Below are 25,678 nucleotides of genomic sequence, written 5' to 3' on the forward strand. Positions count from 1 at the left end.
CACATAATGGATAATCAGCTCTATCTACTGCATTTTCTATCTTCTCCTTGAAACCCTCTCAATAGTCCCTTCTGCAAAAGCACCCCTTGCCTAAGTCATTGGAGACTTGCCTATGATATGCATACTGCTAGTGGTTAACTCTTCCTCCGCTCAGAGGCCAATACTGAACAGTGCTGCTGCCAATTGCCACGCCTTCCTCGCTCACAACTCTCACCTGTAGATTGGGTCATGCATCACCAGCAGCTTGCTCTCATCCCAGTCCCACTCTTTCTTCTGTAAAAGAGAGCTGCGTATAAGCAGGACAGATGCTTCACTGAGTGACATAAAGTTTATAAAACTCCTAAGGAAGTGATTGTCCTTCAAACAGGGTTACTACGGAACCAAGCACTTTCACAGCTACATTGTCCTGGTCTTAAACAGTGGAAGACCAAACTTTGTCCAACCCATTTTGCAAATAATTACCAGTGAATGGGGGGGGGGGGGGTTATATCACATTCACTGAGAATGGAAAATATTGCTGAGTGGGAGCCAATGGCTGCACACTCTGCAGCTGAAAAGCGTGAAAGCCTTTGAAGATTATCTTCACCAGCCAATTGGGTTCATCCCTGCTGCTTGTCTAATGAATGTTAATACTTTTGGTAATGCCTGGACAGGTTCTCTTTTTCTCTTCTTTTTTCTTCCTTGTTTAACTACCTTCTCCCCTCCCCTCATCCCAGTCCAGCTTTGTCTTCCCTTTTCTGTTCCTTTCTTTCCCAGTGCAGTTGGCTCTTCTCTTTACCCCATATCTAGCCCCCCCCCCCAGCCATTTTGCTGTTCTGCTGACAGGAACGAGAATAAGAATGTGTGAGTATGGACTTGACATGTTTCTGTATGTGAGAGTGCTAAGAGAAAACAGTTGCTACATGCAGAGGGGGATCAAGTTATCTTATGAGTTCCTTTAATTCATAGGAAATTAATTTAAATCAGAAATTACTGATTTAATTAATATTTCTGGTTTTGTTTTGTTTTGGTCTTGCCCTTTTGGGGAATATAACTTCTGGCAACTATATATACACATTTAGATGCACACATAGGTTACACGGGGGAGAGAATCTCCAGAACTGGTTTCAGCTAAAGTTGATGGCCCTAGGGTGGCATACAGAAAAGGTAGGCATTGCCCAAAGCCAATCTTACTCATCCTTAGAGTATAAGTGTCCAAGACAATGGTTTCTAGGTAGCTATTAGGATTTCTTAGCAAAGATGGAGAGGGAAATACAGGAAAGGCAGTAAGAAAAACATCAAGATAGATCGCCAGAGGTAACATTTCCTGAAACAAGCAGCTCATGCTACAAGGCTGTGAGTTGGGGATGCTTTAGTCTAATATGCAAATAAGGATTGTTTGCAGGCAATCAATCCTGTGAAGAAACAGTGAAGAAATGGGACAAAAACCACATAGAAGGCTAATAAATTTAGCCAAGGATTAGACACGCATAACACCTACAGAGAGATACAGGGAAGAGAATGATGACAAACTAGACAAAGCAATAGGGTGAACCACTGAGATTGCCTGGGTCAGGCAGACAATGACCACCACCTCAAGAACATCATCATGTATGTTAGAGTATAAAGAAATGACTGCCGGTAAAAGCATTGGAGTAGCTTTGAAAAAGCAAAACTGGGGGTGGGGGGTGGGGGGTGGGGTGAATCAGCCAAAGTTCTGCTTGAATTTAAGATTCAAGATTCAGTTAATTGTATGATTCAAGGTTTGAATGAACATTAGATTGAAACTGATTTGAAATCTGAAATCCAATTTGTTAGAAAATTAAATCATAGACTAAAATGGAGAAATGTCAAAATGCCTACAGCTACTTCATTTTTTGGCAGAATAGGATGAAAGTAGTAGAAAGTTTATAGAGGATGTTCAGCTTGTCAAATTTCATCCAAATAGCTTTAAGGGTTTACTACAACAACTTTTGAAATATTTTCCTGCAATATTTGTCTTTTAAGGTAGAGATAGTGATGAAAAAACAGCACAGCAGCCTTCAAATTGTACAGCAAAGAGCTGCAGAAAAGTGGTGAACCAATGCAGAAAATGTTCTACTCTAATTTTACAATAATATATATTTTTAAATTGTTTAAAAAGTAAGCTCTTACTAAAGGTTGAAGAGTCTACTGCCTTCTAACAGCTTGCTTTTCCAAGCTGCTTTTTAAACATGGTTCATTGGTAAAGTTAGCCTCTTCTAGGAATGATGCACTATAAGCTGCTTGGGCAACAATTTTTAATAGAAAAAAATCTGTAAAGCATGTGTGTTACATATATAGTGCCTTACAATATAAATATATTGTCGTACAATAATCTCACAACAAGCAATGAAATGATGGACAGGGTTTGTGGTGGTGATAAAATTCATCAGCCCATCTTGCCTCCCCAAATCTTCTCCCTCGTCCCCGTGTTCCCTCTAATACCTTGGAACAGCATCTGAGTCTCTTGCAAGGGAGACTCACGCATCTCAAGTAATAATCGGTGATATTATTCCATTTTACCATTCCATACATCCTTTCAAGATATACTAAATTGGCATGGCACATGTTAACGGCTGCAAGGGTTTTATATGTCTTTTATTGGAAAAGACATTTGATTCGCTCTTTGGAAGAATGGTTAACTAAATTTTGGAAAACGCCTCAAAGTCTAAGATAACTTTGTTTTAAAAAGTAAATCTGAGACGGAATTCAGTTCAAATTGAAAACCATTCTTGAATTATAATCTCATACATGGAATTGTGGTGCATCCAAAATTTGGTTTCTGGAACTTATATTTTAACTTAATTTACAGTATTAGTGGAATGCATTATTTATTACTTATAATTCCTCTTGATGATTTGAACAATGTTAACTAAGTATTCTTTTGAGTTTAAAGCTTAATAGAGATATGTGGGTTTTGACTAAAATATGGATATGAAATATGTCATAATATAAGTTTCTAAAGATGTACTGGAATATTTTAATACATTTGTTTTATGACATTTCAGTTTTGTCGTTTATCCACCTAATCACCACCATGTTCTTCATCATCATCTGAGATACCCGAGTCAACCTCATGGCCAAATAATATTCAGCAGAAATTTTTATTTGCAATGTTTAATACAGAAGTAACTTGCAGCAACACCATTGTATCAGAAGCAATAATTAAAGTATACAAGGAGGAACAAGGAGAGAATGAGGATTGTTAGGTTATTGTTAGGTTAGATTGTTTTACACAAAAAGGCTAGTAATGCACAGATGTTTCAGAGACCAAAATTTCCAAAGCAGTAGTTAAGATTCTTTCTAATTTACAAAAAGGAATTCTAACTGTACTACAGGGCAAAGGTCTTAGAAATCAAGAACTTACCTTCTTCTTCTTCTTCAGCACCACTTTCACACCATCTACAGATATCAACAGATTTACTTTCTTCTTCTTTATACTTTTGGCCTTGAATTCATACTGTCAGGAACAAAACACAGGTGTTAGTAAGCCCCTTTCAGTAATGTTCAACAAACGTGCACATGTCCACATTACTTACAACTATAGGACATACCAATACATCCTGGGCCCCCAAGGTCCACCTCATTTTTTCACAACTGCTGCTGTCCCCCTTGTAGCCACTTAATAATTAAGGCACACAGCCCCCTTCTGCAACAAATGATCTGTGAGTAATACTACATTTCTGGGTCTCTGTGATGCAATTGGGCTTATGGAGTCTTTGCAAGTTGTTCCAATTAAATTCAGCTCAGTTACTGCTCCAAAGAAAAGGCTGAACAAAAGAGTTTTGCAATGGGCAGTTTCCCATTAGCAGGAACTCCTGCCCTGAACCAGTTTCTGCAATTTTCATACTTCCTGCTAACATTGCAGTTTGCTACCGGTCTTTGGAGAGGTGGCTTTGCTCTTTTCCCTCTCCTAGCCACCATTTTCTTTTGCTACAAAGTACCAGCTGGAATGCAGATTTTTCAACTCTCCCTTCATCCTCCCCCTTCTTCATCCGCCCAGGAAGCAGCACTGGAAACACTCAAGTGACAGCTTAAAACTGCTGCACAACATAACAGCAACAAAGCCAAGGGCTCTGTTGAAATGCTCTATATGCAGAGTGTCAGAAGAAAGCACTGCAGGTCGACTACTACAATGCATCATGGAAATACCACTGCAAGCTTTACAGAGAAAAGGGACAAGTAAGGCAGAAGTTCAGAGTGATTATTCAGGAGGTTTGACAGACTTAACTCCCAGTTCACCTCATGAGTAATTTAGCTTCTATCTGATTAGTTTAAAAAAAGAGGTAGACCATGGTCCAGTTTCAGCTTAGTGCCTGACTAGTTATAACAACTCCAAGCCCTTGTAATACTTAAGAATCCCACAAATGTGCACACGTCCACATTACTTACACATACACACACACTGTTCTTTTAAGAAAATCGTCTTGGAACATGGGGCACCCATGTCTGCATAGGCCATTAAGAATCAATGGAAGTGTGGATTAAATCAGTTGTGTGCCCAACAGTCCATTTGATGCATATTGTTGATCAACACTACTTCCTGCCTGTCTGCCCCAGGCTAATGTTATAACTCCAGCTGAAGGAAGTTAGCAACAGGACCTATTGCTATACTAAGCACTGATGATAAAATATTACAATATATGTGGAATCAATGAAGAGACATATAAGAGGAGAGATGTTCACCTCCAGTGAAACATACTCACACAATAGATAACTCCCCTCCTCCTTCTCAATAATTGGAAGAATTATGTAATTGACTTGGGGAAGGAACACAAAGGTCATTTGCGAAACATGAATTAGCCCAGGAAGACAAGATAGCATGAGAAAGAATCGAAGTTGCTCCGCTTTGACTTCCTTTAGTATAAGAAGGAGAGAAAGGGAAATGCTATCAGGCTTTCAAGATTCTGTTATATAGGCTACAATGTCAATAAATGAGAGTTCCTGTATTTCTTGTGGAGTTTGTTTTCTGACCTGAACTACCTCAATGGGCTGACAACGACCCATTTAAGGAGATGTAATGGTATGTGGGGATGACCTTGGGACAGGAGGAACAACCGCAGACTAGATCACCATCATGCAAAAGACATCTCAGCCCACAGAAGTAGAGGGGGTGTGGGAAGCATTTCAGAAGGGACCCTCCCTAGTTTTACGGAGAGTAAAAGGGGAGGAGGGGAGAAATACTTTCAGACTTGCAAGGGATATTAGCCCTTTGAGATACTCCACACAACTAGGAGTACTAGCTCTGGTTTTACTGTAAGGTTACATTAACAGAAACTTGCAAGTGTCAAAGTATTTCTCCCCTCCTTTACTTTTACTCTCTGGAAAACTAGGGAGGGCCCCCTCTGCTTCTGTGGGCTGAGATGTCTTTTTCATGATAGTTGTCTAGTCTGTGGCTCTTCCTTCTGTCTCCCAAGGTCATCCCCACATACCATTACAGGAATTCATCAACAGATGGTTCAAATAATCAACAAAAGCAGTATTTCAAGTGCCTTTGGTCTGTAGAAAGGCAGAGATTAGACATATGCAACCTCTCAATAAAAAGCAGTGGCTAAGATTATCCAATGGGATAAGAGTTGAGAAAATGCAACATAAATGTCGACTGTCAAAATAAAAAGAAAATTTTCCACATTTCCAAAGTGTGAAGGCTAGATTAAGTATTTATCCAAAAATATGGGAAGCAGAGTTAAGAAGCACTATCTCTTGGAATTTGGATTTGACCTTGGGCATGAAGAAGGGACTTGACCTTAGAACTAGTTTGAGTGATAGAAAATGCATAGAATGCCCTTAATGCGTAGAACTCCCCAACCTGATGTTAGAGCTGCCAACAATAAAGGTTGCTTTCCAGGTAAGAATGTGAACAGGAAGACATCTAATAAATCAAAGAGGTCATCATTACAGCCGAAGAACCAATGCCAAGTCCCACACAGAGGAACTAGTGAATCACAGCAGATAAGAGATGGAGCTACTATTAAGGATGTTGGGCACATGAAGGTAGCCTGAAAGGAATCCCCCTATCATGTTCAGGAGAACAGAGGCTAAAGTGACTGCCTTTCTATTCAAAATACTTGCTGCTAACCCCTGCCTGTAGGAAGCCCAATAGTCCAGGGACTAGTGCCATGAGTTTCTATCTTTTGTACCACTATTCAACAGCACACCAAATCAACTGATAGAATATAGCGGTGGCCAGTTATCTTGGGACTGAGATGGTCTCTACTGCAGAACCTGGAAGATCTATGCATATGTTCAGTAATTAGTTTTGCTCAATTTCCAGACACATAGTTGTAGCTATTCTAGGTTGGTGTACAGAACCTGAGACAGGATACCCAGATGTTTTAGTAGATGTCACAGGTGTTCTTCTCTCATCTCCATTGGGGCAGAGAACCCCATTCACTTAGTTTGAGAGCAGTTTCAAGTCCAGCCATGCTTCTCTCTATTTCAATTGTTTGGTCAGCAGCATGGACTTGTACTGGGATGATGTTTCCTGCACTGATCTGTTTTGGGTTCCTACCCTATGAGATTGGTGCCTGTGGTCATCATACCCTGACTGGCTCTCTCAGTCACATTCCCCTTGCCAAATTGGCTGGAACAAGGGGATTACCTTGTTGTATATCCACTGAACCTAGAAAGTCATCTGGCAGAACTGCTTCCGTCATTCACTTTAATAACTCCATTCTGAAGGTCTGATGCCTACTGACTTGTTGCAAGACCTGAAGTTCAGGATGGCTCTCCATAATGTGTTTTTTTCAGTACGTAAAGAAGATTAAAACACATCAGATAAGCACTCTTCTGGGGTGTACCCTTTATCATGCCAACATATAGTTAATGCTTTATTGCCACTCCCATCCTGATATGTTTCTTTTATTTTAGAAGACAGAGGATGGTGAAACTTGCCTTTTGGCTTTCTGGTGACTTTTAGTGCTTTGGAGCTATTTTATCCTGCCTTTTCAGGCCAAATCATTATGAGAAATGCCTTAAGAGTTTGATTCAAGTGTATTATTGTTTCTACTATTGCTATTATTATTGTCATTCTTTTGAAATAAAATTGTTGTTTAGAATAGTCTCACACTCAACTGATATGACATGAAGTAGTCATATGCATAATTTTTAGTGCAGTATTATATAAATTTTAAATCCATATTCATTGAGCTCTTTTTTGAACTTTCACGCCAATAAAAATGTTATGGATACATGTAATTTTCTTGTCAACAATTCCAAAGTGGTTCATTATTTTGTTCTTCTTCAACAGTTTTTCAACTTCCTAGTTTAGTTTACAAACTAGGCCCTGGAATTTCCTGTTCTTTTCCCAACTAAGTATTAATCAGATCCAACCCTACTTGGCTTTTCAAGATCAGCCAAGGTTGGTTAGGTGCTGCCATCTAGCTGGTACTTCATGCAAATAAGGAACAGGAAGCTAATAACCAACCAGAATATCTTGGATATCTGGCTCTACCCTGAGGGAAGTGGAGGTGAAGACGTTATTTGTAGCAGAACAACAATAGAAGATGGAGCATTCTCTTGCACTTCAATTAATTCAGAATCCTTATAAATGTTCAAAATGTCTGCTTTGATGGGCTCAAAATACCCAGTGTAGCAAAATATTATCTTGCCAAAAACCTGTGTCAAAGAGCTTAGACTCTCTACAATACTTACACTGATTTTTCAAAACCCACTAAGGAAAGTAAAAGATGACAGAGGGATAAACAGGAAAAAAATGGAGCATTTCAGAGGTAAAACACACTTATGAGATACTGCAGTTTTTAAAAGTCTTTCACCGGGATCACATTTTTGTCTGTTTTATTTCTAGTTATGTTGACTGTGCAACAAATGTACATTTGTAGATTCTCTGGGGCCTAGAAGCTATGAGGATTTGGAGGGAAGGAAAGCTCAGATTAAATCCTATCAAGATAGAGTTGTGAGACATCAGCAGACATCATTGGTAGTCACTCCTGAACCCCTCAGCATTCTATGGCTGAGCATGATTAGGTTTTTGTTTTGTTAACACTGTTCGCTTTTGTACAAATCTTGAGGTTCATCCACACCCACTGAGTCTTGTGTACTGAACATTAAGTATTGGCAAAAAAAGGTATAGAATTTAGAATTTGACAGATATAAAATTTAGTTTGCTATCAATGTATATCATGTTAAAAATAAATAGGAAGTTGGTATTTCAACCCCTGCCTAATTGCTTCATTGCAGCAGCCTTTAAGCTGTGAGCAGACAATGAATCTAGGACAGATTTCAGAGCAAGATAACATGAAAGAGAAGAGCTTGAGAAGCATCATCAGGAGAAGTGAACTGCATTTCAAATTAGTGCTTTTTGTTTTGCTAGAATGGGTTAGCAAATGGAATTCAAGTTAATTCTCAAACACTGTGCGAAGCGTCTTGGCAGTGGATCACAAAATCCTTAATACAGGCAAAGGTGAAAGGTTACAGTATACAGCAATTCCAAGCATTCCAGACAAATGCCAAAGGCCCCCCTTTCCTACAAGCCGCTACTCTTCACGCAAAGCCACGGGAGGTGGGAGAAATATAAAGCAGAGCAGGAAACGGAGGAGTTGGGAAGTGTTCCAACTGGCAAAACCAGGCAGGTGAAAGAGCATGAGCAGAATACCAAATCAGCCTGTCCTTTTTGGTTTTCAATGGAGACGAAAAAGCAGCTGACTTGAAGGAAGGGGTTCTGGTGCTACAAGCCCTGTCACTTGGGAATCCCAAGAGCCCTCCTGGAAAACTGAACTGGGAATACTAGTACAGCTCTCGGTCTCTCACACCCAGGGTCCCCAACCCTTTTGAGACCACGGATACACTTAGAATGCTGAGAGCATATTACAGGCACTTTCACAAAACCTTTGCCACAGTACATGTGTTGTCAATCACAAACCACCAGCATACCAGAAAAGAAACAAAGCATTGACCTGCAGACACCCACCATTTTATTTTCTAAGACTGCTTCTGGCATTGTTGTAAATACAGAACATGCTTGAGGCTAGTACTTTTAGCTGTCTGGTCTCTCTTCCACACAGACCTTAGAGCCAGCAAAATCTTCCAGAATGGGTTTCATAGGATTTATTCCCTCCTAGGCTCACTGTTCTGACCATGATGCACTAATGACTGTTCCTCCTCCTGGTCCCCTAGCCTATCATCTGGCACACCTCCCCATTTCCTCAACTGCCTGGTTCACCGATAGCACGAAACAGCCAGCCTACCACTGCCTCTCCCAAGGTTCTTCCAGGGAGAAAAACTTCTCTTATAGTGCTACTGGTCACAAGACAGGGACCAAAAGTTTCAGTTCCAGCCATTAGACACAGGCAGTTTTATGAACTATTGACAAAATATCTACTGTAATATGTGATATTACAGAAACATTAGGGCATCAACTGTACAGATAAGACAGATACTATGAGTGGCACCTAGTCCTACTCCAAAACAAGCTAGTTCCTGGCGAAGAAACCCTGGTAGAAGAGGAAATGGCTTATCTAGGCTTTGGAGGAGAAAGGGCTTGGCTGTCAGGGAATATCTGGACACAGAGCCAGTAATAGTGGGGGCAGCAGTGAGGGCAGTGATGCAATAGAGAAATATATACTGTACTAGATAAAGCGGCACAGCTGAAGTTTCAGTTGTAATCATGATCGAGAACAGAGCACCACTTAATTGCTAACGTACTTTCTCCAGTTAGTAGCAAGAAAATAGAGATTAGGCTCACCCAGTATTAAGAGCCAGGCTTTCTTCAGACCATGTAGATGGGAGGAGGAGCAACTCAGTGTGCGAAGATGCTTTTACAGTGAACAAATGGGCCCCAGAGTTACTTTCAAAGACTAAAGGGAAGGATGCATTGCTTGTTTAGATTAATACTTTCTCTGAAATAAAAAGCTGTAGAGATGGCAGTAGATATTCTGCCCAAGTTTCTAGCAAATCTGAAGCAAAATCACCAAAGTTTTTCAGTATAGGGAGACCAGGGGAAGGAGGACAGGGGACCAGGAAAATTATTGCCAAGGCATATACAGAGAACAGTTAATGCCATTTCCACAACAGTGATTAAAAGCATCCAATAATGTCACAGAGCAATCACTGTGGTGATACCTTTACTATTAATAGTTGATGGCAATGACAGCAATAGTTGGATGATGCCATCAGTCACAAGGGAGGAAATGGCCCATGCCCTGTCTGCTCCTTTGTATGTCGTATATACTGGGGAATTTTTCTTCTCTTTTTAAAAAGTTAATAGTCATACAGGAATATATTCTTGAAACAGTAGCTTCGTTCAAAGTTTTTGCCACTACCAATTGTAACAGTCAATTAAGCATGACCACAAAATATGGAACCTACTGATCTGGACACCATCTAGAAGGAAGTTCACAGGTCCATGGATGTTTACATTTGTCCCATTAAAATATGCAAAGCAGGTTCCAGTAACTGTTCATATCCATTTTAAATAACAAAAAAGATTGTATACTTTTTGATTAAAAGAAATGTCTGCATATTTTGAACTGGCATACTCACTTGAATAGCATAGGTAACATGAAAGTGAACTTTCATTGTGATCTTTATGGACCAGCAGAGTCAAACACTGAAACCAGTGGCTTAACATGTTTTCTGTCTGAAAACAATCTAGCATATATTTGCACCAAATGAAACCTTGAAGCAGTCCTTGGAGAAAAATTCAAAGAACTGGAACAGCAAATGGCCAAATTCACACGATAAGAGGCTACAAGTATTTATCAGTTCAAAGAAAGGTAGATTAATTCTTAGTTAGGAAGTGGAAACAACATACACATTGGGGAAAGTAATCATGTATGCTGTAGTTCTTGATTGTAGTCAGACATATATCTTGGACTTAAAAAGAAAAATATTTTCCTTTGAATTAATCTACATTTCCTAGGCCAGATGAATTTCATCCTAGGGTACTGAAACAATTTGCTGGTGGTTTGGCTTATTCCTTATGTACTACCTTTGAGAATCTTTAGACCACTGGTGAAGTGCCAGAGGAAGACAAATGTTCCCATTTCTAAAGGAGGGTAAGGGAAGATCCAGCAAGATCTAGCAAACTACAGTCAACCTACCTGTAACTGAGAGGCCCTTAAAAAACTTGACTTTCTACATATAAAAATTGCTATGCTATTGAATGTCCTGCTTTGATTCTTTCAGCCCTATGATCTCAGTCCCCTTTCCTTTTTGCCTCTTATCACAAGAAGGAATTCAGAGCAACTGGCTATGTGGCATTTTTATTATTTTCTTTGTAAGCACATGACAGAGCAGGGGAGATCTAGATACCAGTAATACATGTCTGTACAGATCAAACATCCTCAGTCAACAATACTTAATTTCCAGTCTTCCAGTGAACAAAGCACCCTTCCTTCAACACTGATGGGAGTCCACCACTATGTAGAAATGCAGACCTGTTAGGCCTCCTTATGATACAGATTAAAAGGCTTCTAAGGCTTCTCCCAACACCTGCTTTCTCAAAGTGTGGGAGCAATGTATAATCTTCCCCTGCTAATTGATATCTCCACCCTCCTCCTATTCCTCTCTGCCCTGAATTTTTATGATAAACTCCTCCAGGCAGAGACTGGCCAATTTAGTATTACTCTGTAAAGAATCATGCCCACCAATGATGCCACAATGATATATTAATAATCAAACCTATTATTAATATAAATTTTATACATGGCATAGAAATGAGCCCTGCACTGACCCATGGTCTAGGGATTTTACTCTGCCCAGGGCTGATCTTTTTTCACACTTACACCCCTGATCAGCCAACACCTGGGTAGCAGGGGGAATGCCCTGTTCCAGAGCTGCTATTAGCAGTGCGAAGACTGCAGCCATGACTCCCCCTTCCCTGTCAATCCAACTGCTTTAACTGTTGCCTTCTAATAGTCCCACCTTGTCATGGCTGTAATTCCTCTCTCAGCAGTCCCATCTCTTCATCTATCACACCCATCCCAGTTTGTCAAATGCTGGCCGACCTTTTCAAGCCATGCTGAGATAGCCAGTGTGGCTTTCAAAGGATAACTGCACTGTGCTTCCAGATTTTCAAAGGATGCTCTCTCCAACTGGGATGAAGGAAAGTCTGCAATATGTGTGCATGTGCATGTATGCATACATATGTATCCAGAAACCAAGAGAGACAGACCCATCAACTGGAAATACATGAATCCCCTAAGGCATTCAAAACTGATCATGCTTGTGTTGATTCAGAGGGACATACCCTATTAGATTTTCCACCCATATGATCTTGGTTACTAACAGCAGCTATTAATTTACTCTCCTCCTGAATAAAGCCAGATTTGGGGGAATTTACAGGATGGAAAATATTCTGTTTCAGAATACAGTGGTAATACTGCAGTTACCCAGGATCCATATTTAAGGGGGAAATGTACACATTTGAACAACAGAGACAGTGAATCAGGCACCCCAATCTCTCTTTGGAATGTTGTAGAGATCTATAAACAAGTTGGAATAGCACTGCCACCACTTACCCGAATGCGTCTCATAGCAGTCACAATCTCTACCCTGCTGTTTGGCCGAGGTACATCTAAGCTGCCAATATACTGGAGGAGGAGAAAGAGGAGAAAAGTTAGAGCAGAATATCAGAGTACCCGAAGTATTCTAAACAAGGATGCATGGCTAAAATTTGTTTTGCAAGAAAACATTTCAAGTACATTTCTCCCGAACCAAACATATCTTATTGCTACTTCTCTTTGTACCCAGGAAATACATATACCAGTTTTCTCCAACCTAGTACCCTCCAGACACAAACATTTGTGGGGTGAGAGGGGAGGACAACAGGATGCATATTGCAAATTCTGCAACTTACATACTTGTACCAGAAATCTGGATACAAGTAAGGGTAGGGTTTGCACAGTGACACGACTGTGCACAGGGGCTTGCTCTGGATACCTATGCTTCCAGATGTGTTGGGAATGGAAGGGCATTCCCAATATATCTGGAAAGAGCCAGGTTGGGGTGAGAGATGGATACCAATTCATTGAGGAAGCTACAACATGCATTTAAATATGCTGCAACCTGTGAAAGTTTATGCTTGCTGTTTTATATGTCATAAAAATCTTATTTTGCAGTCTATACAGAAATTGCATCCTGAACTTTCATATAGTACGTATATCATAATGTTCAGCAGACTGTATGACTCAACTTGGAGCATGAATCTGAAAATGAATGTATCAAACATCATTGCAAATTGTTTTGGACAAGGAAAATGAACAACTGAAAGTTACGTAAAAATGGTAAAACAGTAAAGCAAATAGAGGAACATGGGGAAACATGGGGAAATGTATCAACATATTTTAAATAGCAGAAATGCTAGTAGAAAGGAAGTCATAATGTATGGTCTATTGTGAAGAACAAATGTTTGTCAAAATAAGTGGAAAAGGCTGTGTATAAGAGCTTGCTTCTCCTCTTTGTTATATGGAACTGAGAATTGGGTTTCTCAGGAAAAACATAAAAGTTCTATGCAACAGGAATGGGGTTCTTAAGAAGTGTGTGTGGTGAAATAAGGAGAGAGAGGGAGAGTAAAAAATTTATGAGTGCTGAATATAAAACTGCAAAAGGACTTTGGAGTAGTTCAGTCATGTAAAGAGAAAGACTTGGACTGAATTGTAAAACAAATATATGAAGGAAGAATACATGAGTCAAGAGGAAAGAGAAAACTGAAAAAGTTATGGCTGAATCAAGCTGACGAGATTCTAAAAAAGAAAAAGAAAAGTAATACATTTAAAAAACAAAAGGCAGTGCATGAATCTGCATGGATATGCAGAAGGGAGGATGGTCTGCAAGGATGGAGATAGATGGAGACATGTAATGAATGGTATTGAGGTAAGCTAAATTTAGCTGTCTCTTTTTCCAATCTCATGCCTTTAATTTCTTATGGCTTTCTATTTTTTATTCCTTTTCTTCACTCTGCGTAACACTGCTTGTCCTGAAAGAGAGTAACATGATGGTTAAGTATATCCATATCAAATCTGCAGAATGGGTGAAATGGGAGGAAAACGCTCATGTCTTTTTCCTCTTCTTCTCAATTCCAGCTTTGTCTGCCACTGCACTGGCAAAAATTCCTTAGTCCAAAGGCCCTGTTCTTGAATTTAAACACCAAAAGATTTCCTACTTTTCCTGGACATCACCACTGAGTAAGCATAATTCCACCAACTGGGAAACACTTTTGTGAAGATACAGGATTTCTTCACTGTGTAGCTAAGCAGGATATTCAGGGGCACTTGATAAGGTGAAGTGGGTGTTTGGAAGAAGAGAATAGAAAACAGGAATGAGGACAAAATAGCAAGAGGCAAGCTGAGAAAGACTTTCCCCCTCTCTTTCTTCTAAGAAGTAATACTGTGGATGTCCTTCTCACAGCACAGAAAGGGAGGTTTGCTATGTATAAAACCAATAGGATAAGCCATTGCCCTGATCAAAAGTCTTAAACCTCCATCTTAGATATTCCAGAGTGCAGTTTCAGCTGTGTGCTCAACTCCAGCCCATGAGTAAAAAGGGCATCTCTCCATCATCTGACTGGGAGGAGTTAAAAGGCTGCAAGAAATAAGTCTACGTCAGATTTTTCCTTGCTTAAGAAACTCCTTTATCAATCACAACCACTTTGTAAAATTGCTGTCTGTAGATTAAAATCATGCAGCCAGGATTATTTTACAAAAACAAAGATATATTCCAGTACCTTTTATTGATGAACTAACGTTCAAAATGTGGAATGAAGACTTCAGAAGTATATTATGCAATATTTCAACTAAGATTTGTATGTACAGAGAGATTAATTCCCCCAAACCCTAACCCTACCTTAAGGGAATGCTGACCAGTGAAGATCACTTTCCCTCGCAATTCTGGGCAAATCCAGGCCAGAAAAGACCTGGGTCACAAGCTTGTAAATCTTCTGTTAGCTTGTTCTTCATAAAGATGAGTTAAGAATTTCCTGTATGCTTGGCCCATCCTCACTGGTCAGCATCCAAAAGGCTAAAGATCCTGGGCATAAGAGTGCCTTCCAAGGTTTTCACACTGTCTCAAGCTGGAGAGCAATAACAATAAGACCAGGCATTGTTCACCCACCCATCAGGCCCTTCAGAGTGCCACTTGTAGTAGCCCTGCCCATCTCATCTCTTCCTTCTCCTTAATGTCACTTCCAGCTGAACAGGATGAAAGCACCATTATTCCAAGGAAAGTGTATGGTCCCCTCTCTGGTTCAATGTATGATACCTGGTTTATTTTCATCATGGTTATACTAAGCATCTATGCAGATTTGGCCAATGCCTGAAACAGAAATCATCTGGAATATACTCATGTATATTGTCATGAGTCCTGCTTAAGAGTTTCAGAGTGGCAAATCCAAAATTAATTCTAGCTCACTATACCACAGATCAAAACCATACATATAATAACTAAAAGCAGCAGGTATTACTGAAAATCACTTTCCTGCACTGCAACAGTTGGGAGAACAGAGGTTCCCTGTCCCTTCCAAGAGGTAAGGCTGAATCTCAGTGGCAGAGCATGCATATTTATATAAGCAAAAAGAAGGGATATAAATGTAAATTGAAAAATAGATAGCAGCAGCAATAATAATATTGTGTTTTGTATGCAAATAGCCTTGGGCCCAACTCCTGACATCTCCAGGTAGGGCTGAGAAACACCTGACTCTGAAATCAGGAGTGAATGAGTGAGTCTTCAGTGAGTGCTGACAATCCTGAGCTGGACGAACCAATATTCTGACTCCAAACCAGGCTTCCAAGTATCCACTACTTGCTTAACTGGTGAAGTCACTCACTTCTTATCATCAATTCAGGTTTTCAGAATGTCCCTAATTTGTGTTCAGTCCTGAATGAATATTTTAAGAGATATTAAGGCTTGAGAGAGAGAGATAACAAGCAACAGATATTTTATTACTCTTACAAATTTTCTTTCCAATATCTTGGATTGTTTGGAGAACAATTTCTCTTAAATGATTTTTCACCTCAGAAAAAAGTTATTTAAGAAAAAGAACATTTAACTTTGGGCCATATATTTAAATTGTGTTAATAAGACTTAATTGTAACTCTTGTATTGTTAAGTTATAATTTATGCTATCAAAGACAAATTCCTCTGGGCTCCATTCTTTTCTTTTCTTTTTTTTAACATCTACATAAAATGCCTATGTGAGGTCATCATGAGGTTTGGTGCTAAGTGTTATTAATCTGCAGATGATACCCAAGTCTATTTCTTCACATCACTGTTTTCCAATGTTTGCCTATATGCTGGATGAGGAGTAATCAACTGAAGTGGAATCTAAGTAAGGCAAACATACTCACTGTGAGGAGGATAGATAGTTTCTCCTGTTCTGGACTCTGTTACACTTCCTGGAAAGAACAGACTAGCAGTTTGGGAACCTCCAGGAGTTTGTTCTCTTCCTGGTGTTCCAGGCTTAGTCTCTGGTTAGGGGCAAATTTTCACTAGCTGTGTGCCTATTCCTTGAAGAGAACAATTTCAAAACACTGGTGTATCAACCGGTAATACATTTGTAGCTACTACAATGAGCTTTGCTTAGGGCTATCTTGGTATCAGGTTTGAAAACTTCAGTTGGCTCAAGTTGCAGTAGCCAAATTAGTCTCTGGAGCTACTTAGAGAGACTGTACTAAGTCTGTTCTTAAACAATTGTCCATAGATGAAATATAAAGTGCTGGTTACCACTTAAATATCTTTGCTCTGGATTGAGAGAATGTCATTTTGCTGAATCTCCACTGTTCAGTAACATCAAAATAAATCTTTGGATGCTACCAGCTTGTTTGATGGTAACATGAGATGAGTCTTTCTCATTCATCGCCCCTAGATGGTGGAAAATGCTCAGTTCAAGAGAGCTTTAAAGATACATATTTTCAGCCTTGCTTTTAATAATATTTAGTAGTAGTTTTAAATGGCTTTAATATGGATTTTATGGTGATTTCAATATTTTCCATTGTTTTTATGTATTTTAAATAATTTAAATGTTAATGTGAACTGTCCTAAGCTATTTAGGAAGAGAGATTATAATAACATAAAATGAAATGAATAACACAACAACAAATAATCTTGGAGTAGCTGGCTGCTATAGTATACTATGAACTTGACATTCTGAATTAATGGTATTTGCTGTTCACATGTTTGAAAATAGCATACTGCAAGTTAAATGCCAGGCAAAACTGTAGCAATCTCCCTTCGACCTTCAGTTTTTATAACTATTTGTGAAAACAGAACTGAATAGGTCGTTTGCTGAGCCTCCCAGATATGGTATCACTGGGCAGAGAAGGTTCAGTGAGTAGGTCCTGAAACTAGAAAAGACAGAAGCAAGACTGATGTGAACCATAGGGAAGACTTGCATAAGTGCAATGGATTTTACAGCCGGAAAGGTACATGTTGACCGTAGTCAGAAATGCTTGTGTTAGGACTAGTGCACTACTCTCTGTAAAACAGCATTCTGGCTGCTGTCATTCACACATGTATAACTTCTGAAGAGAAATTACTGCAATTAAATATATATGGGGGAAGCCTTTCAAGAACACGTGAAAGCTGTAGCTACCATCTCGATACTACAGTTCAAGAGACAGGAACGAGCCGTTTTGCAGCAAGTATTGTGATTTCTATTTCAAAATGTTACCTTGGCTTTATTTCCTGATTGTTCTTTTAACCTTACGAGTCTTTGTTTAGTTAAGTTTCACTGAAGTTCAGAATTTTTCCTTAGGAAGCAAGAATACTGTAGAAAAATGTAAGACTTTTCTAGTATTTTCTCTGTCTCTCATATTTTTCTAGTATTTTCTTGTTTTGGTATGTAGTGCTGCCCTATGGCTTAAATCACAGAAACTCAAAACTGGAAAGGCCAATTCAAGACATCAAGTCCAACCCCCTGCTTTGTGCAGCAATCCAAATTAAGCAACCCAGACAAATGGCTGTCTAACCTTCCTATGAACACAGTTCATTGAAGGGGAATGCCTAACCTTTCTGGTTAACTGATTCTACTTAAACTGCTCTTACTGTACTGTTAGAAAGGTTTTTTTTCTAATATTGAATCAGAATCTGCCTTCCTGTAACTTAAATTCAATATTCCATGTCCTGCACTCTGGAATGAGAAGGAACTTGACTTTCTTCTAAGGGACATCCTTTAGGTATTTGAAGAGTGCTATCACAGCCTTTTTTCAAAGCTAAATACACCTGATTCCTTCAACCCTTCTAAGCCTAACCCAGTTGCTGCTTGGAGTAAGTATAATCAGGGATGCCCTTGTCAAATAAATGAGGAGTGACTATTTTTGCAAGAAGACCAACCGTTGTAAAGGGGGTTAGGATTATATCAATTTCTGCTAGTCTTTTATTTAAAAACGTTCTAGTCTCTACAGTCAAAACTGGAGAAAGTTAACCCACCCCAGCCACCTTCTGGGGTGAAAAGCAAAATAATCAGACAGAGGGAATTCCAAGAGTGAGATACTCCATGTATTCACTTTTATACAAATCAGCCACAAGAGGAAGTTAACCCTCTCTTCTGGGCTTACATGGTATGACTATCCAGGATAGATAGATTCAACCCAAAAATATTCTGGGGATATTTTGAATTAAAAGTAACCCTTGCCAACTTTACTCCAGACTGGGTTTAGCATATTGTACCAACACAATCTTTCAACACCGCTGCTTTTAAACAATTGCTATGATTTGATTTTCATTCTTATTATTCTGATACTTAATTTCTTTTATTATTACAGTCTAGCTCAACTAATATTGAAAGCAAGGGATACATACATACATACATACATACATACATATATATAAATCTAAGCACATCTGTTGAATGAACATTACAATCAGTTGATCAGTTTCCTATATTAGCCCATTGTAACTGATTCTCCCAAGGAAAATCATTGTTTGGCATGATAAACAGAGAATAACTTATCTTTTGAAATCATACTTTTGTTCACAGGTGTCTGTACAGAAGCAGTGGGGGTGGGGGGGATGGATAAAATGTACATTGTCATGTCACAACACAAACTCTACTCCTTACCTACATGCGTACAATGCTCAACATGTGCAAAAGAGCAAAGTTTCTATCATGATGTCATGACCCAAATGTCATCATTTTGGCATCATCATGTTTAGGAACACATAGCTATGCTTCTTCTCTGGAGTTATTATATCAACCTGCTGTCAGACTCACTTAAGATGCATTTTCCAACTCAAAAGTCTAATATCACCATAAAGATTAGAGTTAGTAGCAACAGCAGTGTCAACTTCTCCCCTTTTTTACTATTTTCCTTGAAAAATATTTAGTCATTAAATTGCACTGCACTCACTTTAGTTAAACCATAGTCAAATGAGATTTATAACATCTCATTTATTGTGTAATTTCTGAATGGCTTGGATAATTCATGTGTCAAATCCAAGATGGAGAGATCAGAAACTGCCAAAGAAACAATTCTAAGAGTTTTCTTTTAAAATATCATTACTATATAAGATAGTATAATGCAATTTCACCCTTTTTCCATATCTGAGTATCACAATCTTTGGAACAATCACAGGAAGAAGCTAATTACACAACAGTTGATGCACAATCTAACGTTTAGTAATATTCAGTTCTGCAGAATATAGGGGAAAAAATTTTTAGCTTCAAAGATAATTATCTTTTTGGAAGCTCTATGAAAACTGCAAGTAATTTAAACAAAGAGAAGAAACAGTTTTTGGTTTAATACTGATAACAGCAGTGTAAAAATTGAATGTTCTGCAGAACCAGCATGCAGTTACTATGTGTATTTTACATTATTTCTCTGAAATATTTCTTGCCTCTCTTATTTACACAATTTTATTTTCCACCAGGATGTCTTTATAGATGCACATACTCCTGCATGTAAAGAAATGGTAAAGTAGTAAAAAGTAACAGCCTGGAAGACCAAAACAACACAGAAATTTAGGAGACCCATATATGTTTAAAAAACTCAGACAACTACATCCAACTCTTGGCGATCATCTAGTGATCATCTGGATTTCTGCTGCCTTGATATGGTATGCCCATCAATCCTATCTACTCAATCACCACCACCAGCTACTGCTACCTCCAGAAATAAGTTACTTATGAAAATACTTCCTAGAATTAAGTTTGGGGGATGGAATTTGATAAACTCCAGGATACCAGCATTACAATTAAGCTATTCAATGCCACAGCACATTATTTCTGCCCCCAACAACTTTTATTTAAATGACATCCCTTATGAGGTGCTAAAACACAAACAAAGGACAAGCAAAGATTTTCTAAAGTTCTTCACCTAAGGTTTGGTACACAACAGAATATGAAGCCTTTCTTTTTTATATTTGAGATGGCCATGTGTCACTTTGAAGAAGGCATAAATACTCCATTCTCTAATTGCTTTCTCCACATTTCTCAGCATATTCCTCCCATAATTCTTTAAAAGAGCCTGTTTTGAAAGAAGACAGGTCAGCTAAAGTCAAGCATCAGCAGAAATGATGAGATTGTAATAAGTTTTATGTAGGGCTGCCCTTGAAATATATTTGGAAATTTCAACTGATGCAAAGTATCACTCCCAGGCTACTGTCTGGAACAAGGCAGTCCATACACTTGTCAAATGTGATTTATACTAGTTACCAAATATGGATTCAAGGTATTTGTTTATACTTTTAAAGACTTTGGCATCCTGCTCCAAACTTCACAGTAACCATTGGGAACAAAGTGCAGAGCCTTTTCAGTTGCAATGCTAAAACTCTGAAATGCTCTCCTTAGGGTCCATTGCAATATATTGACTTTGGGTGATATATGAAAATCCACATCTTTAAATAGAATTCAGGGGGAGATTAAATTAACAGAGATTTTGTATTACTAACAAGCTAGGATAGCCACTTCTGAATTTTCCAATGGAAGGAAAGTAGGAAATGACAATGTTAAAAATAAAACAGAGTACTAGATAATTAACAATCCTTGGCCAAATTTTAGTTTTCTATCAAATTAGTTCACTGCTGCAACTTCCTTCTCCATTATATTTTAAACAGAAAAGCAGCAAAATACTCCCTAATCAGTGTTTGAACCTGAACAATAAAATACCAGGATACCAGATGGATAGCCTACATTCATCTCATTTGATTTATATGGCCCTTGGCCAGTAAAGCATCCATTAAGGTGAGTTTTTTCATTCCATTTGCTTAATGTAATCATTCAGAGTTCTACAGAACTCCTACAGAAGATGATTTTACTAATTAAAAACAGCCATTGTTGTTCCAACTTTCATGCAGTTTGCCATCTTGTGTAAGAAGCCAACAAGCATATGATAACTATGAATAATTTAACAGAAACCTGGTTTGCTCATTTTAATAAAGTGGCTGGTTTATGAGAGAGGAAGAGTGATGTTTGCAATTAACTACCATTCAAGATTTTGATTCACACCATATACTGACTAGCTCTAGCTTCAAGCACACTTAGGAGTGGGACTAAAAATTATAGTGATTAATCTAAATATAAAGCAGGAATCCAGGGTGCTGTAACCAAAACAAGGTACCGCCTTTGTCTTCGCCCCCCTACACTAATGTCTGTAATACAATAACCCTGGAGATAAATGCCATGTTGATTAAAAAGACAGGATGAAGCAGGGGGGGGTTCAGTGGTGAACAGAAGTCACATTATCCTGTGACACTGAGCAAACCCGCTCTTTTCTTTTCCATTCTGGGACTACTGAATCACTCAAGCAAAGTGAACAAAATGTGTAATCTAAAGTAGCTGCACATGGCTAAGAGGAAAACAAATATACATAAAATAAACAGAATATTTTACAATCAGAAGGACACGAGTACAGTAGTCAAATTGTGACCATTTAGTTCACCGGAGACAGAGCAACTTTTTCAGAAATATACATTTCCATACAACCATCTCGACATGCTGCATAAAAAGACTTTTATCTCTCTTATACATGTAAATACAAATATACGTATGGTACATGGGCAGTGACTTGCAAAAAGAACATAGTCTTGACTTGGTTGTACCATAACTTTAATATCTAAACAGAACCTTATTTTAAACCTGCTCTATAATTATTTAAGAGGATGTGTGTTGTTGAGTTAACCAGCCACCTGCTTAGACCATTTAAAAGATGAAAATCAGGCTCCCCAACCAATTGTTATCTCCTGAATGTAAGCTCTCCACCTGCCTTCTCCTTTCTGAGAAAAACTGGCACGATTACAGAACCTCCCTAGCCAGCCAGGTCCAGTGCTACCCTCCTCCTTCAAGTTCCTAGTGTTTAATTCACAATCTTCCTCCCTGTAATTTAGAAACAGGAATGCCTTTAAATTACAGACCCAAATGCAAATACTGGATTATCATCACCAGCTGTCTGTTGAGCAGTCATAGCAATAGAATGGAAGCTATCATTCACTGCCAGCTTGGAACGTTCTGAAATGGGAGGAAGTGGAGAAGGGGAGGGGAAAGCTTCATCACTTGCTCCTTCCCACTCCCACAGTTCCATCAACTAGGCTCCATGCTTAATTCACCCTAGTCTCCTATGGTCCCTTGGAACATGCAGGAAACCTATTTTATTAGGACACCTTGATTAACATTTAAAAGTCATATACAAAAGTTACTGAGAAATATAATTCAACTAATGTTCCATCTTTAAAATAATCTTGCAAAAAAGCAAGCAAAATTACCTTAGGAGCTAGGGAAGTTTTCTAAGGAAAAAGAACAGCATTGTTATAAAGCTCCTTTATTTTATCGGTTTCTTACAGGATGTCAGATACCTTGTTTGGGACTCCTATATTCTGAATCTGGATACAGTACATACAGGAAATGTGCAGTAAGATTCACAGAAATGTTGCTACTGAAACGCTGCTGTAGGAATTGTTACTATCCATCAAGCCAAGACCCTCAACCCAGATTGACTGAGATCCTATGTTGTAGGAATGAGGCAAACAATACTGATCAAGAAATTTCCAACATATAGTGGTCAGGAGAAAATGTAATGAGCTTTGTAACCTTTCAGTTGATAAAGGATTTTAAAGAACCAGATGGAACCAGAACAGGGGCAATGTCATCTTGGGTTTGATTTTATGTCTGTGTGTGTGTGTGTGTGTATTTATTTATTTTATTTTCAGTGTATATGAGCCACTGTCTCCTGCTAAAGATTTCCTAATGTAATAAGCCCTTTTTATTTTTTTAAAATCCTGTCATCCTCATCCTGTCTTCAAGAACCTCTCCCATTAGCTCATAGATATCTCCAACTTCTGTTTATACTCTGTCCTCTCATCCATGTTTCTCCCTCTGTCTCTGATACATAATTTGACTCTTTTCTCTTTAAGCTTGGCCTCTCCTGGCACTAGGCCCTAGAAATCACAGAATTCTTTATCTTCTCATGCATTTTTGTTATGTACTTTTGGTTATTGTTCTATCCTACAAAAAACTAATTGCTCAACAGTTCAAAACCAGATGAAGCACGGAGGAGACAGAGACAAAAGCAGTAATTAGCTAACACCTTATAGGGCTGTTCATCCAAATATTTTTGCTGAGTTTTTGTAGTATATGGTAATCATAAAATAATATCATGCATTGTGATGTTAAAGCTATGTTTTATGCACAGAGTTCAAATTACAAAATCTCAAAATCATGCACAGAATGGTGCTAAATAAACTGGCACTGTCCTCTATGCCTATGTGTCCCACCCCTCCACCACGTGAATAAAGCGGGGAGTCTGAGTAAAGCTCTTGGTGCAAGTCAAAATTCTATTTCCCCCTAAAATATCCTTGCTTCTGTGACATTTGGCTGACTGTTTCCTTTAATATAGCAAAAAGTATGTCCCTGATATATCTAGAATGTCAACTCACCAAATCCTATTTCCAAATATTGATAACTACGTTATGACTCCGAACGGGAAGTAACCAGTTGTATCATTGAGTGAAGTGGCTGTGTACTCATCAATAAGCATCTGACCATCCAAATCATTGCCCAAATGCCAAGGAGTGCATTCTCCCTGAGATGGGCTCAAAAAAATTGTTATTTATGGTGTAATAAAAATGTCAAAATAGCTATGTCCTTGTGAATTCCACAAAGATATTTACATATGGGTAGGTAGATCAAGATTTTTTTAATATCATGGTAACAGAATCAAAGTAGTCACACATGCAGTGGTGATATCTACATGTTTCATGGTATGCATTCCTCCCTCATATCTGCCATTTACTGAAAGGAAGGATTAGGCTGGATGGGGTTCAGTGCCACTGCATAAGGAAAAATCTCCTGCAATGTACAGGGATATGAACTGGGAGGACCCAATCTCTTACACTGGGTGCAAAGCCTCAATAACCTTTTTGTCCTCCATATGTGAACACCATTGGCAGGGGTATCATATCTGGCAATACCTTGTACCCAAATAAATTATTCCATATGATACAATTTAGTAGCTGCACAACCTGGATCCTAGAACTAACAAGTTTGCTAGTTACTCATACCTGTTACTCCATAAGCCTGTAAAAACAGCAAATCTGTCTGCATCTGAACCAGAAGTGACTGCTTCAGACATAAGTAGCCATAGATGAAGCTGGAGACAATAATATGACTTCTAAAAACAGGTTAATGGTGTCAGAATTCTCTACAATTTCAAAAAAATAAAAAAAGAATCAATTGTGGGGATAGATGAACAGGTGATTAGATACCTAACCCAATCTTACTTTAAAAGAAAAAGAACCTTGCAAGGAGACCACCAATGATGAGTTGCAGTGGAATATTTATTTATTTATTAAATTTATATGCTGCCCATCTCCCTCAGATATATGGGCAAGAGGATATTAAATATTTGTACACAGTTTATTTTATGTATTTATTTTGTCTGATGTGTACTCCACCTTTTATTCAGGAGTTCAAGCTGCTTTTATTAACTGAGAAATAGTTAGCACAGATGACACATAGCATGACAAAGTCTAAAGGAAACAGCCAGTTTTAAGCTTGTTTGTGTCATGCAGTTCCAAAGAGCCCAAATGCCCTTGCTGCAAGCAGCCGACCTTTAAGGAGCCTAGGGAAAATATTATAACTTCTTCCTCCAGGCTATCTAACAACAGTTGTCTCTATAATGAACCTTATACCCAGGTGATCCGTTGCTATCTATATTTTCTGGTTCATTCATTTGCTCCTGGCACCCAATACTTCTCAGGGCTTTTTCTGGCATCACTTGCTTACTTCTGTCTTACATTCTTTTCATTAAGCCTTCTGTTTGTCTATTTGCACAGATAATTGGAGAATATACATGATATATCAAAAGGCTGAGAAGCCACCCGCCCCCGCCCCCCAATCTATGTTTCCAGCAATTGTGCAGTTTTCCAAAAACATCTGCCTTTGAAGTCAGCTTTACAATAAAGTTGATCTTAGGCATTCTGGAGTCTGTAATTCTACATTTTTAAAGAATCAATGAGCAGTCAACATAAGAGCATCACAGAAATCAAGACCACATTGCATTAGGTTCCTTATCATAGTTAAATATTCATTAGAAAATGATATATTCAATAAGCTCCTTCATTTCTCCCCATTACAACTTTGTATGTTAGACCAGTCATTTTCCGATTCTGGTGTGATCCTGGAAATAAAAAATCTTCAAGTTTTTTAATACTTGTGTAACGTATTAAATTAGATTGGAGTATAATTCCAATCTGAGAGATGCTTAATTAGGAGACCAAAGTGGTCTCCCACAGT

At 38.6% G+C, this 25,678-nt stretch overlaps 1 protein-coding gene across 5 annotated transcripts in view; it reads right to left on the reverse strand.

The window, feature by feature from the left end:
- NOS1AP (nitric oxide synthase 1 adaptor protein) overlaps window positions 1-25,678 on the reverse strand; it is a 66,644-nt gene that overhangs the window by 39,669 nt on the left and 1,297 nt on the right. For 2 of the 5 annotated variants that reach the window (XM_088153797.1, XM_088153796.1), the window contains exons 2-4: window positions 12,480-12,551; window positions 3,368-3,460; window positions 215-273 (exon numbers count right to left, since the gene is read on the reverse strand). In XM_088153797.1, the coding sequence (XP_088009923.1) occupies window positions 215-273; window positions 3,368-3,460; window positions 12,480-12,551 (224 nt within the window). Of the gene's footprint in view, window positions 1-214; window positions 287-3,367; window positions 3,461-3,554; window positions 3,978-9,703; window positions 9,727-12,479; window positions 12,552-25,678 lie in introns of those variants that run through there. The other 3 variants (XM_088153799.1, XM_088153800.1, XM_088153798.1) reach the window with 3 other exon arrangements.

This window comes from Python bivittatus, unplaced genomic scaffold, assembly GCF_059951505.1.
Source record: "Python bivittatus isolate LINGU-HERP-01145 unplaced genomic scaffold, Pbiv_v1 ctg000700_np1212, whole genome shotgun sequence".
Taxonomy (NCBI): Eukaryota; Metazoa; Chordata; class Lepidosauria; order Squamata; family Pythonidae; genus Python; species Python bivittatus.